The 17,582-nt window shown below is 37.4% G+C and overlaps 1 protein-coding gene across 1 annotated transcript in view; it reads left to right on the top strand.

The window, feature by feature from the left end:
* The window catches only part of HPGD (15-hydroxyprostaglandin dehydrogenase), a 28,825-nt gene extending 15,410 nt beyond the window's left edge, over window positions 1–13,415 (top strand). The window contains exons 5-7 of the mRNA XM_017498537.2: window positions 8,627–8,703; window positions 10,917–11,080; window positions 12,142–13,415. Of these exons, the coding sequence (XP_017354026.1) occupies window positions 8,627–8,703; window positions 10,917–11,080; window positions 12,142–12,280 (380 nt within the window). The 3' untranslated portion in view covers window positions 12,281–13,415. The remainder of the gene's footprint in view (window positions 1–8,626; window positions 8,704–10,916; window positions 11,081–12,141) is intronic.
* Window positions 13,416–17,582: the final 4,167 nt, after the last annotated feature.

The raw sequence follows: 17,582 nt of genomic DNA, 5'->3' as shown, positions 1-17,582 counted from the left end.
GAGCAGTTTAAGGCTTGCAATTCGATGTTCCCTTTGCTTTGTTGGCTAGGAGCTTCCTTTACCATCCTGCTCACCCCCACCCCAGGGTATTAATCTTCTTACCTATGTCAGATACAATATTTGCAATCATGTGTGGGGATTTCTCTATTCATGCAGATAAAACAATGACTTCATATAAATTCAGTGAAAAAGTTTTCTTTGGTTTTAAATTACTTTCCTGGCACTGGTACAATTTAATGAATAACATTGCATTACACACTGCTTCTCCCTCTGACTTTGCTTCCTATGTGCAAGGCAACACTATATAAAATGGTTAAGTAGCTTAAGTTTATCATTGTGCCCTCTGTTTGGTTTATTATGCCCGCCCCCCCCCTTCCAGGCAGTTCCCACAAGCAATCGACCAGGGGCCCCAGGGAGAGACAACCTAGTTCCCCCCCCCCCCCCCCCCCCCCCCATTTTTAGATGTTGTCCTTGGCACCCTCCCTTCGCAATTCCAACCTCCACACCTCTTGTGTTTACACTGTTTCCATACTGGCCATGTGGACAGTCCCTGCTACTTCCTTTTCCATCCACTAACATGCCTCATCTCACAGTCTTAAAATGAATTGCCTTGTATTTTGTCAACCAACCAAGAGCCTCCAATTCTTCCCATAATGAAAATCATTTGATAACAATTCAGGATATTGTAATATGGGACAAGGCAAAAGAGGCCTCCTCTGTCTTCTTCATTCCCTCAGAAATGGTATCAACAATTTTATGCCCTTGAGACATAGCATGTAGAAAGAGGTGAGAGGACCAAAAAAATCTTTAAGGAGTTATCAGAGTACTTCTAATATTTGCCTACCTGTGTTTTCCAAACCTTCCTTCCTCACAGATTATTTTTTCCTGTTTTTCTCCATACTGCTTACTCTATTGAAGGAGTATTCAACCCAACACATCTATCCTCACGATCTCTGGCATGGATGCAGCTGAGTCCTTCATTGTCACAGTAAAACCTTAAGTTGGCACACTGGTTTGGGTAGAGAAGTTAATGAGTAATGACCATTGACTCAGACAGAGTATCAAATACAATTAATAGGCTCAACAAACAGGAGTAGTTAAGTAGGCAGTGATTCCTCAGCAGATTGTGGGATGGGTATGTTCTAGTCTAGAGTTCCAGAAGTTACTCTGACTGTTGTTAACCCACATGGACTTTGCAACATGAGTTTCTGTTTATAAACACAATACACAAACAGACACTAACGTTGCCACATCCATCCTGAACCATTAAAACAAAGTTGGAAGGAACAATAGAAGAACAAAGTCTGGTTCAATGCAGATAATCAAACAGCTGTGCTGCATAAAACATCTCATAAAAGTCAAATGCACTTCTTACATATTTAATTGCCTCAAACTGTGGGAAAGGAAACGTAATTGTCACAGGGAAAGGAGCCTCTGCTGACCCTGCTACGTATTTGGTTAGTGAGGCTGTGGGGTTCACCTGGGAAATTCTCTGTCACTCGGTAGCATTTTGTGAAAGATACCATGTGGATCTTATTTACTCAGAAGTGAAAACGTTGGAGTATCAATAAAATACTTGAAAATCATAGAAAATTTTCAGCATGTCTTAAGTGACAACCCAGTGACATATCCACTCGTGCTGTTAAGTTTTATTTATGTTAAGGTAGAAGTGCTAAAATAACTACCTTAAATAGAAAATTAAAATTAATCAAACATATGTTGAGCATTTGCAGAAGAGAAATGGAGATGTTAAAGTAATGAGGCAAAGCTTCTTCCCCAAGAGCTGTATATCAGCGTCTCTTAGCAAGATGACAGAACCAAATAATTTCCATGGCATAGACTATTTAAACAGAAGCATTGGCCAGGTGTGGTGGCTCACACCTATAAACACAATGCTTTGGGAGGCCAAGGCAGGAGGATCACTTGAGGCCAGGAATTAGACACCAGCATGGGCAACAAAGCAAGACCTCATTACTGTAAAAAATGTTATAAATTAACTGGGTGTGGTGGTGTGCACTTGTGGTCCTAGCTACTCAGGAGACTGAGGTGGGAGAATTTCTTCAGCCCAAAAGTTCACAGCTGCAGTGAGCTATGATTGTGCTACTGCACTCCAGCCTAGGCAACATAGTGAGAACTTGTCTCTCAAAAAAACATTTTTTTTCAAAAATCCCAGAACCATGATATTTAAGTTGCAAGGCCTTGGGACTCCAATGGCCTGAAGAATGGACTAGAATATCCAGAAATTTCAGGTGAAATAAAACACTGATGGTCTTCTTCTATCTCCTGGCCAAAAGTAAAAAAATGACATGGTACCACTGTCTACTACTGCTCTTGTGATAAGGAAGGGGACCTAACAGATATTTAGCAACTGCTAAGCTCCAGGTATTGTGGCAAACTGTTGGCTTTATGGCCTCCACATTTAAGTTTACAAGTCTCTACAATGTAGGTCAATTTAATTATCTCCAAGTTATAGTTGAACAATGCATCTCAAACACTTGAAAAATGTGGGAATTAGCAGTGGTAATAAAAGCAATTTTATTTTGCTCCATTTTAGCCTGTGTCATAGAATGGATGAACTGTTGCTGTGTGGTGAATCTTAAGTGCTTAGATGCCAACTGTAATGAGTATGGGAGCCACCCTTCCTGCTTAGTGCTGGCAAAGTTCTCCATGTCTGTCCACAGAGACTGCTGTCCATTTTGCTGTCTTTGGGCTTAAAATAGTTAAAAAGACATATATCAGAAGCAATCAGTAGGAATGGTTACATATTTGTAAATGAGACATTCTGAAGGATAGATGAGAATTTCAGGGTTTCTTAACATAGGAATGAGAGGGCTAGTGAGAAATGAATAGTCTCCTGGAATGGTGCTTCTCAGACTTTCGTGTATCTAGGGACTTTGTCAGGTGCAGATTCTGATTTCAGTAGGACAGAGATGGGTCCTGAAATTGTGCTTCCAGGTAATACCACTCTGTGGACCACACTTAAGAAACCAGCCACTGGTGTGGATCAGGATGGTTATTCTTTGACGGGTAAGGAAGCTTCTCAGTTTCCTCTGACCACTGCGTGGTCAACGACTGAACGCTAGTAGCAACTCTGAGTCACTGGGAAGTTCTATGAGACTTATCGTTCTGGAAAGATTTTTGTTATAGAACATATAATGGTTTTATGAAAGCTTGTGTCATTTTTTAATGGCATGTCACACTGTAATGCATAACTTAATGGCAACCATAAGGACGAGGAAGAAAAGCCATCAGATAAGGTGTTCCATTATGTAGAAAAATCACAAATGAGGAAGTTTACCAGTTACTTTGGTCAGCTTTATGCACGAACCTTAGATAAATATATTCTCACTAGTTCTCCCTTTTTTCCTCATGTTGGAGAAGATGGATATACGGGTTTTTTGTTGGTGGTGGTTGTAAAGAAAATGTGACAGCTTTAGGTTCCTGCTTTTTTAGCAGTTACAGAACTCCAGGTCGGCACACGAGGATCAGCATCCTTAGATTCACAATTTATTTTCCTAAGCTGAATTTTCAGCCTTTTTATATAACCCATTTTACATGGTTTCTCTCCCTTAAAAACAAACCATGTTTGTGGATTCAGTCTGACTGCCCTATCTGAGGAGATTTCTGTTTTTGCAAAAAAATCTTTTTGAGCCTTTTACCTTCTGTGAAATAAAGACATTAAAATTGGCTTTTGTAAATATGGGTAGAAAGATTATGAAGAATAGAAGAATAATGTAGAGATGGAATTTAAATTCTATTTTTCTAAGTGACTTTCTTTGTTCTGTGAGTACACATGTAATTTTCAGATATTTTAAATGCTTTCAGGTATTTTAAATGCTATATACAATTATCTCATCAGACTAATTGTTCAGTGTTATTATCCTGAGTGGTTTTAGAAAACGTTTCTTTGTTTTGTGGGTAGAATTTCTCCCTCTACTGATATATTTTTTTTTTTTTTCTGTGACTTCACAGTTGTGACAGACATAGATCTGGTACGAATTATACTTGGTATATTTTAGAAAGAGCCATTTTGCATTTCTATAAATAAACTTGCACAATGGTGGGCCGATCTTAAGTACTGAAAAATACTATCCTTAACTATTTTAATATAAGGATTCATTTTTAAGCACAAAGACAATATTTCTCACAATGTTAAACAAAATGCCATTTCTTTAAAAGCAGAGACCACTCTCTCATGGTTACAATCCTTTGTTTTATTGTTGCTATTCTTAAATCCCTTAACATTGTGACAAAATAATTTCCATGTGCCCCTCATTTTGGGAATGAATGCACAAGATAAAACAAAAACAAAAATATATTCATTACAGCAACTGGTCCTATAGTCATTATATTGGTATTTGGTTATTCAAGGTGGAATTCAACTGGCTATTACACCTTCGCCCTGCAGCGAAGGTCCTCCCACTGGTGTCACACATTTCCATTGAATATATTTAAAATATTACTTTATTATATATTGCACTTACAAGGAACTGAACACATAGTTCTTAAGTGATTTTACTTCTATAAATCCTGTTGGTTTAGGAATGGAAACTGTCTAGTTTGCCAAGATTCAGAAATCAAACCAAATTAGGACACTAGACAAGACTTCTGGCATTTTAGTGCAAAAGATACATTTTATTAAAAAGTACAGTGTGGATGAACAGATAAGTCAATACAATAATTTGAGGTGTTTCATCTGGTTCACTCTTGATGTTGTATAGTCTATAGGTTTGGATAAAGGTATAATAACATATATCCACCATTATAACATCAACCAGAATGGTTTACTACCCTAGAATCCCTGTTATCCACCTGTTCTTCCCTTTCTCCCACCAGCTCCTGGTAACCACTGATCTTTCAACTGTCTCCATAGTTTTGCCTTTTCCAGATGTCATATAGTTAGAATCATACAATATGTAGCCTTTTCAGATTGGCTTCTTTCACTTAGTAATATGCATTGAGGTTTCCTCCATATCTTTTCATGGCTTGATAGCCCTTTGCTAGTGTTGAATATTATTTCATTATCTGAATATGCGACAGCTTATTTCTTCATTCAACTACTAAGGGACACCCAATGCTTCCAAGTTTGGGCATTTATAAATAAAGCTGCTATAAACATCCACACACAGGTTTTTGTGGAAGCATGTTTTCAATTATTTGGGTAAGTGCCAAGGAACTGAATGTTGCATTGTATTATAAGAGTATGTTTACTTTGAAAGAAATTGCCAAATTATCTTCCAAAGTGGCTGTACCATTTTGCATTCACACCAGCAATGAATTAGACTTCCTGCTGCTTTACATATTCATCAATATTTGGTGTTTTCATCATTTAAATTTTAGCCATTCTAATGTGTGTAGTAGAACCTCATTGCTGTTTTAATTTGAAATTTCCTAAAATATCTGATATTATCATATTTTCTTTTTTGTTTGTGTGGTTTGTTTTTGTTTTGTTTTTGAGATGGAGTCTCACTCTATTGCCCAGGCTAAGCATCCACTATAATTTAAGGAGAGGAAACAGCTAGGAAATATTACAAAAAAATAACCCAAGGCTCCCTTTCTAGAGTTCAAGGCATAGTAACAACTCTTGGCTGGAGATAACTATTTTAAATTTGAGAGAGAAAAACACACAGAGAGAAAGGGGGAGAGAGAGAGAGAAAGAGAGAGAGAGAGAGAGAGAGAGAGAGAGAGAGAGAGAGAAAGTCACGCAGTCACACAAAGAAAGAGACAAATTGATAGCATTAATTTTTATCCTCAGGAGTGAATAAAATTCCATAGGGAAAGAGTGTTCACAGAAAAGCAAGGAGGACCAGGGATATCTCTGGAGTTTTCCATCATGTTTATGGGTCTGGTCAAGGAAGAGAACCTGCAAAGGACATGGAGAAGAGGCAGCCAGTGAATGTGAGGTAGGAGACCAGTCAGGAGAAAGAAATATTTCAAGGAAAGCATGGTTGTGCTAGTTGGTATAGGGGAAGGGATTGAACAAAATGAGATGGAGAGTTAGCCTTGGCAAGCTATTGCACATTGGCAACCTCCACAAGATCTGTTTGACTGGAGTGAGCAGATGAAAGCCTGATTTGAGTGAGTTGTAGAGCAAATGGGAGGTCAGCAAAGTAGAGACATGCAAGGCATATAATAACTCTTCTGAGGACTTTCCATTGGAAACGGAAACAGGGGGATGGTAGCTGGAGAAATGCTAAAAAGGTATTATGTTTTAGATGGGTAATACTGAGATATGTTTATTTCTTAGAGTGATTCTGATTTGTTTCTGTACTTGATACCAGTGACCACCGTCTGAAATTCATTTGTGTAGGCTTTGATCTAATATTAAAAAGTAAAGGGCTGGTGCTGTGGCTCAAGCCTGAAATCCCAGCACTTTGGGAGGCCAAGGCATGTGGATTGCTTGGGCTCAGGAGTTCAAGATCGGCCTAGGCAACATGGTGAAACCCCATCTCTACCAAACATACAAAAATTAGCCAGGCATGGTGGCGAATGCCTGTGGTGCCAGCTATGCAGGAGGCTGAGATGGGAGGATTGTTTTAACCCAGGACGTGAAGGCAGCAGTGAGCCATGGTTTTGCCACTGCACTCCAGCCTGGGCAACAGAGCTAGACTCTATCTCAGAAAAGAGAAGGGGGCAGGGAAGAAGGGAGGGAAGGAAAGAGAGGGAGGGAGGAGGAGGGAGAAAGAGTGAGAGAGAGGAAGAAAGAAAGTGAAAGCAATGCAAGGATAAACATTTTGCAGGATAGCAGTGAAAATATCATTAGAATGTTACAAGATTCATAAAACCAAGTACCATTTAAAAATTGCAAATTCTTGCACCTTCCAGTTGCATTTACAATTCTAACTTTAAGGAAAGTATGTATGTTGTCCTTGCTTGTTACCAGAACCCACTAAGCAGTATTTTATTTCTCTCACCTCTGTGATACCTTGAATTTTCTGGGGTCTCAGAGTTCATCACCTCTGCATATGTAACAAAAATTCATTTCAAATTCATCTTTGACAACCCTTATAAACAATGTCTTTGCATTTCTTGTGGCTGTGTCAACTCGTTTATCTCTGATTAAGGTTCATGCTGCATTTCCTTCTGTATATGAACATTGTCCTATAACCACTGCCTTTGTCTCATAAACATTTAAGGACTGGGTAAAGCAGGGACTAACAAGAACCAGAAACAGCAACTCCTGGTTATACTTATTTATTCCCTTTATCTTCCACTCCTGGTATACCTATGTAGCCTGTGAAAACATAAATTCTTGTTGACTGATACTGACAAACTTAATTAACTTACACATTTTACTTAACAACAATAACAACAAGAGAACCAACAAATTAACAATACTTTGAGATCACTGGGTGGACACACTAGGTGTGATCTACCATCCTCAGGGATTTAAACTGCCCTTGTGCAAACATACTTTATAAATTGAGACCTGGCAGGCACCCAGGGAGTGGTTAAGGTCTGCATTTATTGCTGAACTTTGGCCCAACACCCTCAACTGATTGGTGGCATTCTGGGAATAGTTAGCTGGGTGGAGATGAGCATGTCTCAGCAGAATAATTTGGTATTATTAGCATGACATTTGATATTAAATATAGTATTATAGTAATCAGGGATCATGGTTTCTTGACTCAGAGAAGTCACAAACTTAAAAACCATTCAAACAAGTTAATCCAAATTACCTAAAAACAAATACAAGAATGACTCTGGTTCCATTTTGACTGTTGGTTAGAGAATTAACAATTATGAGAAATATGCTTGATAGTAATAGTTACTACAGTAAAATAGATTTTTCTTGTTGTTTTGTTTCTTTGTGGAGAGATGAGCTAGGCTGGAATTGGGGGAGAAGAGATGTGATAGGTATACGCTTAATGCTGCTTTTTCTCTCCAGACCATGAATTTAATCGGTTACTACTATTGTGCATATGTGGGAAATTAAAAATTAAAACATTCTGTAATTGACCGAATTTCACAGTTGACTACATAATTACGAAAGGAAATAAAATAGGACCACAAAGGTTTATTTCTGTTCTCCTAAGTCATAGGGCAAAAAGATGTAGGCATCTACAACAGATCAAATAAAAATAAATTAACTTTTAATTTTCTTAAACTTTTGGAGGCATTATTCAAGACAGATTGGTGACAGGAAATTGTATGCTAATTTATAGTGAAGACTAATAATCTCCAAGATTCTCTGAAGTTTGAAATTCCCTCGGCCATTTGGAAGCCTTAAAAATGTAGAATATACACTTTTTAAAATCCACGCTTAAAAATTGAAAAGTAGATGGTAATTTACTGAGTTTTAAGATGATTTTCTTTGCGTTTTAGATACCATTTACTTTCCTTGGCTTTCCAAAAGGCCCGAAGAGGCAGAAAAACACATATCACTCTTGGCTATATCTCTTGATGTAACTTACCTACTATAAATTCTGGACAGTGTGGGTCAGGGAGTGAATAAACTACGCTTAGGTTACTGAGTTTTACAAAGTGATCTGGCTTTATGTTAGTGTGTTATTCAGATTCATCTTAAGTTTAAATCATCACAAAATATTCGTTTGCATTGTCATTTTTGGGTAGTTTGCTTATTTTTTTAATCAAAGCATTTAAAGGTTGTATTTGTTTGTTTCAGGGCTCATACCTGTTGCACAGCAGCCAGTTTACTGTGCTTCAAAGCATGGCATAGTTGGATTCACACGCTCAGCAGCGGTAAGGCTACAACAACCATCACATCTCACTTTATCTGTGTATACATTTATAAAACATGAATTCTGTAGAGAGCAATCACTTGAGAAATCAATACATCTGGATAAAAGGTGGAAAAAAAGCATACCTCCATCTTTATTACAAAAAATAGTTTTCAGATCATATAAAGGACCAAATAAATAACAGACTCATTTTCCAATGAAGTAGATTCTAAATACAGATGTGTTATTAAAAAAATGTATTAAGGATAAATAATGGGGAGATAATACTTATTTCCAAAACTAACTCCAAATTTAAATATTATTAACTTCAGGTTTTCTGAAATAGAAGATGCATAGGCCCCAGACATTATTTGTCACCAGTGATGTGATGAAAATGAGTGAGAACATGGAGCTGGAAGGAGGGGTGGGGCCACACATTTACTTGATAGAGTGGTCAAGGATAATGTCTCCATGAGGCCTAGCGTGAAAGGTGTACAGAGCTTAGAAAAATACTTTGGACCTAATTGATCACATGCATTGATGATATGAGGTGAGAATGCCTGCCTTTCTATAACTCACAAAAGGGCATCTTGAATGGGGTCTGGTAAGCAAGGGGAAAGTAGGAAGAGGTATGACTCAAGACAGCAGCAGAACCCAGACCAAAGGTGGCTGTGGGCCACGGATGTGAGCTCGGATTTTATTCTCAGTGTAACCATCCATGGGGCTTTTACACACAGGAATGATAAGATCAGATTTACTTTTTGAGACTATTCTACCTGCTGTCTGGAAATTGTATTACAAATGGCAAGTGTAAAAGCAGAAAGAAGAATTGTACATGGTCTCTGGGTGGTTCATCTAGGTGAGACAGAGAGGAGTCAGTGAGATGAAGAGAAAAATATAATCAAAAAACTACTAGGACACAGAAAAAACAGATGCACAAATGTTACATGTTCAGCCAAAATGGAAGATAAGTAGTTCTCACACTTAATTTGAGTGTACATTATTACCTAATTTGCAAAGACTTAATCTTCAGATAGACTTCGTATAAAGCTCTCTTATAAAGTAAAGTAAATCTTAAAGACCAGAAATTATATTTAAAATTACAAGACTGGAAACTTCTAAAGTCAGTTCACATTATTCAGGGTAGTTATGTTCCATGAAGTCACTTGCAAACACTACGTTAGTGACTACTGAACCATTGCTTTTAGGGGAAATACTGGGTTAAGTTCCTGAAAGCCTCTGGCCACAAAACTCCAATCAACCAGTCAACACATAACCTTGTTTTATGTGTATCCCTGTTTAAAGACACTTTATTTATTATATATTGTATGAACATTGAATTCATTACTAAAGCACTAATTACTCATGCCTGACCAAAGCTTATCTAACACAAATATTTTCTATAAGACACATCAATCTTCTTGCACTAAAGAACACTCCACAGTACTTCTACAGTGGGTTTGGTAGCCATTTTAAACAGCAGAATTACCAACAAAAAAGCCCAAAAATTAGAGAAACATGGTAAGGCAGAGTCTAGTCTTAACATGACCTCAGCAGGAACATGCACATTAGTGACTCAGATTTCTCAGTGCTCTGTGCGTGTCCACAAACAACCACAAATGCTCCACAAGTATTGATTTCCAGGGTCACAAGTAAATTTTAGCAAGCAAATTTGGCAAATTTGTTCATATGTAATCCATGAATAATGAAAATTGACTAATTTTTTAATAATTGCAAATAAAATCAGCAGTTTGTACATTAAGCCAAATAATATTAGTCTGAAAATACTTAAATTGTCAGATAGGGCAGAATGTTAAGAGTCTATAGAATCAAAGTTCTAAACATTTTCACCAAAATTATTTTTTAAGTATTATTTGTTATACAACTGCAATATCTGAAAGAAAACTTGGGATATCAATTCTAAGTCTCCGCTGCTTAGTTTCAGGTTCCTGCAGAGTTCAGTACATAAGAGAAGCTTACATAATTGTTTCCAAAAGTTGTCCAATAAAACTGATTTTTAAAAAAATTAATTAGGTAAGACTTTCAGGAATTAATACAATACTGTAGGTATGTGTTCTTTTCCTGTCTTTCTATTTACCAGTCATTGTTATATAGCTGAAAGGATATCTGACTAGTATTTTTTACATGAGAGTATTGTAAGACACTTTAATTATCAGTTTGTCCTGTGCTATATGTTTATGAAACTGCTGAAACCTACAACCTTCTCATTGGCAGTTGGCTGCTAATCTTATGAACAGTGGTGTGAGACTGAACGCCATTTGCCCAGGCTTTGTTAACACGCCCATCCTTGAATCAATTGAAAAAGAAGAAAACATGGGACAATATATAGAATATAAGGATCATATCAAGGATATGATGAAATACTATGGAATTTTGGAGTAAGTGAAACTATACTATTTTCTTTTAAATGATGAAGCAAATTATTATTTAGACAAGCAATAAAAAGGGAAAAAATAAGCTTATACATTTGAAAAATTAACACAAGTGTCAAACTTTTGGTTTAGCAAACTCTCTGGAAGAAAATATTTTTTTCTGGGTTTAGGAATATATTACAAGTTTATACATTATGAATATTACCTTGAAATATGGAAAATGCTTCATTACTACCTTCAGCTATAAAGTTGATATTTAGTCACCATTGAAGGCAATGATACCTTCTCTGCCTAAATTCCAAGCAATATTAAAGCATGCTCTTTGTTAAATATTGTAAGGTTCCATAACTTCAACCACTTTCTTAAGAAATAGTTGATACACATGCATACATGCACACATACTTACTCAGTGAATTATGTCTGAGTTAGAGTAGTTGGGGATTTCATAGCACAGAAACATAGTTATCATGTTTAAGGAATCAGACTTGAGGCCAAATCTTGGCTGTACCACTAACCATGAACTTATCCATCATAGCTCTAAATGCTTCAATTGTCTCACATATAAAATAGAGATAATATTATAACACTTAGGGACTTTGTAAAACTTAAATAAAATGATACATGTAAGGTACTTAAAACAGCAATTGGCAAAAAATAAGATGTTCAGTAAATGCTAGCTGTTATATTTCGACAGACATAATAACATTTATATCTGGTAAGTCTAAGATCAACTGATATGATAAAGATGAGAAAAGTGATCATTTGCTCAGTGAAAATAATGAGTATAAATTCCTCCTGCCAAAATGTTAGAAGGTTACAGCTAAATTTATCAAATAATTTAGTTAATATCCAATTGAAAAAAATCTAATTGAATAAATCAGATAAATGGGATATCTAATCTAGATATCTAATACGTAATTAAATAAAAATTGGAAGTAGCAATAGCTTAATGACATACATTTCCCTATAACATGTTCAACATAATAGATGCTTCAGAAATTAATTCAAAATGAAGTGATAATATGCCTCAATCTTTAGTTTCAAAATACTGTTTTCTCTATTTTTAGCCCACCATTGATTGCCAGTGGACTGATAACACTCATTGAAGATGATGCTTTAAATGGTGCTATTATGAAGATCACAGCTTCTAAGGGAATTCATTTTCAGGACTATGATACAACTCCATTTCAAGCAAAAACTCAGTGAACAGCTTATATATCAGCCATAAGTGAAAATAAGCACAAATGACTTATATTCAGACCCTATCTTCATTTGAATATAACTTTTAATGAAATATAATAGTTTGAAGTTTTCCTTCATGCGTTTGATGATAAATGTTTTCTAAAATTTTAGTTAAGTATATGGATAAAAATTATGAACTATTAAAAATGTGATGTGGACCAAAGCTAGGTTGTAATCTCAATAGTCTAAAAAATGATGAAAACAAAGGATATTCAAGTAATATTCTGCCTTTAAAAAATGTATTTATATCTGTGCTTCATAAATATTAATATTTTTCAGAACATCATTTTAAAAGAGATACTTGAATTGTTATTTAAATCAAACCAGAGGTAAAACACTCACATATATAAAGTTCATGCTTTAAAAGAGGAAAGCTACTTAACAATGACAAATATTTCATAATAATTTCTACTTACGTACCATCTTTCAGCTGAACAATTTCAGTTCTTTCAAGAGCTTCTTAAAGTAGCATACTTGGGATCAGTAGTTAAGTAATAACCTACGGTGTAAACATATCCCAGATGAAAACTGATGCATGAAAAAAATGACAGAACGTAACTGATTGACACTGTTGATTCACAGTTCAGCCTCCCATCTGGGAAAGACATTTCTTTCCTCTGCTCACTTTAAGAACTTTAACTGACTCCAAAAATCTCAGGAATTAAACTTTTAACAGTTAAAGCAATAAAGGACAGTTAGTACTCCAAAAATGTTATATTTAAGATATGCTTAACAAGAAAAAAATGCAAATGTAATTTTTTTTGAAATTACTTTTTTGTTGACTTGTACCAATTTCCAAAGTGCCTACCCTTAAATAAAACTTTTTTATTCTTATCTCCATACATTACTGGTTTTTTTATGTATAGCTGTCAACGAAATGAAACCACTTTTGCCACAGCCACAGCTGTAAATGTTTTTGTACCTATGCTGAAATTTATAATAACACTGATGTAAAAATAGCTGTGGTGTTTTGCTTTTTTGCTGTCAGCTATCTTAAGAAAGAATCATTAAATACACCCCCTTTGTGTAACACTCTTTGCAAGAAGTAAGTAATGCTAATAACAGTGAAAGCACAAAATTTCCAATTCAGTCGTTTTCTAAAAAAAAAAAAAAAAAAAAAAAATCGCAAAAGTGACTCACCCTGTCTGCTAACTCCAGACCTCCCAGCTTGAAGCAAAATCTAACTATGTGAGATTGATGTGGATTTCCTTGAAATATTGAAATGTTATCATATCTTGCCTTGTTTTAATTCTGCTATAGAAAACTATTGCCTTCACTTTTAAGGAGTAATTCAAATATGAATAACTGCAGTCTAGATTTTCATTTAATGTATTAAAGACAAAGTAATGAACATCAATGAACATCTGATAGAGATAAATTTTAAATAGGCACAAGCTTGTTTGTATGTTCTGGCAGTGACCAATCAGCAAATGATGTAGGTATGCCCAGTATCACTTATGTTATATATTTTTCCTCTGTAATGTAAATAATATAAACTTTTCACTTATGGACAATGTTTTGGACTAGTAGCCTTCAATATACATTTTGCTTTGAATTATTTTCTTTTCAAATCAATAAACTATGTAGACATTTAAAATCAAATATCAAATAGAACTGGAAAAATGTGAGTTATATAAAACTGACTTTAAATCTTATCTTCTATAGGTAGCTCTAAATAAATTCATACTGTTACATGATATCTCCGTATACTGGTTGAGAAAATAATTAAATTGAAGTGTGGGGAAGGGAGACCTTGGTTTATTGTATTTTTCAGTGAAAATCCTAATGTAAATGGTACATATATTTTTCAAATGTGTTTTTCTTAGTAAAATGAAGTTGGTACTCTCAGAACAGCAAAACTAGAAATACATAGACATGGAGAAAAAGGTCGAGATTTGATAATGACATTGAAATGTCCTACAAATTTTATTTTCTCATATAAATACAAATTTAGATACTTGTAATATCATTTAACATAGAAGTGATTATATGACAATTTCTGCTTACTTTTGCTCTTTTTATAAATTTAGCATACTGAAGAGGTCTGAGAATACAAATTTTGAAAAAAGTTCAAGGTATTTCACATACTACATGTCATCTGATGCATAGTTTTTCTTAAATTAGAATTTCAAAGGAAAATTGGTGCATAGGAAACGTGATTGGATCCAGGGTCACAGTTGCTGTCATAGGGTCTCCATCTCCTTTCCTCTTGTTAGCTTTCCTCCTGGGCAGCTCTTTCACATGATGACTTCCTGGATCTACAGGCCTGATTCCCAGCAGCTTTCAGTCCACCAAAACAAGGACTGATTTGGCCTTGCCCAGGCTATGTGCCCACTACTGAGACAGTCCTTGTGGTCAGAGAGATGGCTAATCTGCCTGCCCAGAAGGAGATGGTGTGCCTCCTCAGAGCTGGTAAAATTAGGGAGTGGGAGGGAGACAGGAGAGGTGGGCAGGACATTGACCTGAGTCCTATGGACTAAGATAAGCAGAAGGAAAATTTCCAAAAGGAAAATTATGCTGTCATTACCAGAAAGTAGGTGAATGCATGTTGAGGTGGCAAAAACAAGATAGCGCTGAAGAGGAAGACAGAGTGAGTAAAAGATTAGTTACATCTTTTTATTTATTTATTTATTTATTTTGAGTTTTGCTCTTGTTGCCCTGGCTGGAGTGCAATATGGAGATCTCAGCTCACTGCAATCTCTGCCTCCCGGTTTCAAGTGATTCTCCTGTCTCAGCCTCCCGAGTAGCTGGGATTACAGGCATGTGCCATGACACCGGGCTAATTTTTGTGTTTTTAGTAGAAATGGAGGTTTCTTCATGTTGGTCAGGCTGATCTCAAATTCCCAACCTCAGGTGATCCACCTGCCTCGGCTCCCCAAAGTGCTGGGATTACAGGCATGAGCCACCGTGCCCGGCCAATTAGTTATATCTTAATACTTTGGATAAGTTTGCATGCTATTTTAGTTGCTGTAACATGTCTAGACCCATGTTTTCCAAAGTGTGTGAAAAACTGGATCACACTGGATAGGATATGACAAAAGAAAAGATAATGAATAGAAAATACAGGAGGCATCTCATGCATATATGATTGCACTCATTCTTAATATAAAATACATTTATCATGGTGAATCACAGTGAAAAAGTTTAAAAGCTACTTGCTTTAATATTGACTGCAAAAATGCAATCATTGCCTCTAGATTTTCTTTGTTTTTGAGTTTCTGAATATATGACCATCTTAATTTTACCATTACATTAGAGGTTATTAGCCTTTTCTCTTTTCTTTTTATTTTTTATTTTTTTATATATTTTTATTGTATTTTAGGTTCTGGGGTACATGTTCAGATTAGGAAGGATTGTTGCATAGGTACATACATGGCAATGTGGTTTGCTGCCTCTATCCCCCCATCACCTATATCTGGCATTTCTCCCCATGTTGTCCCTCCCCAACCTCCCTACCCCCCACTGTCCCTCCCCTAGTCTTCCGCAACAGACCCCAGTGTGTGATGCTGCCTTCCCTGTGTCCATGTGTTCTCATTGTTCAACACCCACCTATGAGTGAGAACATGTGGTGTTTGATTTTCTGTTCTTGTGTCAGTTTGCTGAGAATGATAGTTTCCAGATTCATCCATGTCCCTACAAAGGACATGAACTCATTATTTTTTATGGTGGCATAGTATTCCATGGTGTGTATGTGCCACATTTTCCTTGTTCAATCTATCATCATTGGGCATTTCTTCCAGGTCTTTGCAATTGCAAAGAAACAATCATTAGAGTGAACTGGCAACCAACAGAATGGGAAAAAATTTTGGCAGTCTACACATCTGACAAAGGGCTAATCTCCAGAATCTACAAAGAACTAAAACAGATTGATCCGGGATCCAAGATGGCCATTTAGGAACAGCTCAGGATTGCAGCTCCCAGTGAAAGTGCAGAGGGTGAGTGGATGCCGCATTTTTATTGCCCACAGACTAGGAAATTCCCAGGTGGAGGTGCCCCAAGGGTTGGCAGTGTAGCTGTGTCGGCCAGCACCACTGCTTTGCCCCACTCGGATACTTTGTCAGCATCCCTGAGCAGCGGTTCTCCCTACGAAATACACTGGTCCGGGTGCCGTTTTGGCTGGTGATTGGAGTCACAGGAAGTCACCCATTCATCTGTTTAAAAACAGGACTGAACAGGTAACCAGGACAGTAGATTCCAGGGCAAAAAAAGCACCACGAATCTCAGTGCTGCTGTTTAAGCCAGCACAGTGAGTCGCCACTAGGGAAAATACACAGATCCCAGCGCCTCTTCCACAGGTGACCGGAACACCAACTTAAAAAAAAAAAAAGGCTCTGAGGCAGGGATCCAGGCGATCAGGCTTGGCTGGTCCCACCCCCACGAAAGAACAGCAATCAGAAACTCTCTGGATTGAGAGTTTCACAGCAAGTGCAGCTGAACCCTGAATGGTCCAGCTCTGTGGGGGAGGGGTGTCCGCCATTACCGAGGCAGCCCACCACTACGGAGGTAGTCAGCCAATGCTGAGGCAGCCCGCCGTTGCCAAGGCAACTCACCATTGCTGAGGCAGCCCGCCGTTGCCAGGGCAACCCACCACTACAGAGAGACTCCACCTTAACAGAGGTGGGCCACCATTGCCAAGGCAGTTCTAACTACAACCATACAAACAGGACTGCAGGGAAGTTCACTCGGCAGCTGGGTGGAGCCCACAGCAGCTCAGCAAAGCCTCTACAGGCAGACAGTGACTAGGCTGTCTCCTTGCTGGGCAGGGCAGCTCTGAAGGAAAAAAAAAGAAGGCAGCAGCATAACGGAAACTCATAAATAAAGCCCTAAATCCCTGGGACAGAGCACCTGGGAACAAAAAGCGGTTTATGAGTTCTGCTGCAGGAGACCTAAGTGTACCTGCCCAGCATCTCTGAATGAACAACGGAGCTCACAGCTCAGCATCTGAGCTCCTACAAAGAACAGACTGTATCCTCAAGCAGCTCCCTGACCCCTGTGTATCCAAAGAGCCACCTAATAAAGGAGAGATCAGACTGACACTTGGCGGGAATCCTTCTGGGACAAAGATAGCACAAGAAGAAAACTGGTAACAACCCTTATTGATCTGCAGCTGCTGCAGGTGATCCCCGGCAAGCAGGGCCTATAGTGGACCTCAGCAGACCTACAGAAAGGGGCCAGACCGTCAGAAGGAAAACCAAGAAACAGAAATAACCTCATCATCAACAAACAGAATGTCCACTCAGAGACCCAATCTGAAAGCCAGCAACTA

Source organism: Cebus imitator, unplaced genomic scaffold (assembly GCF_001604975.1).
Source record: "Cebus imitator isolate Cc_AM_T3 unplaced genomic scaffold, Cebus_imitator-1.0 Scaffold243, whole genome shotgun sequence".
Taxonomy (NCBI): Eukaryota; Metazoa; Chordata; class Mammalia; order Primates; family Cebidae; genus Cebus; species Cebus imitator.
Note: the sequence above shows the minus strand (reverse complement) of the source record. Positions and strands in the feature narration are given on the sequence as shown.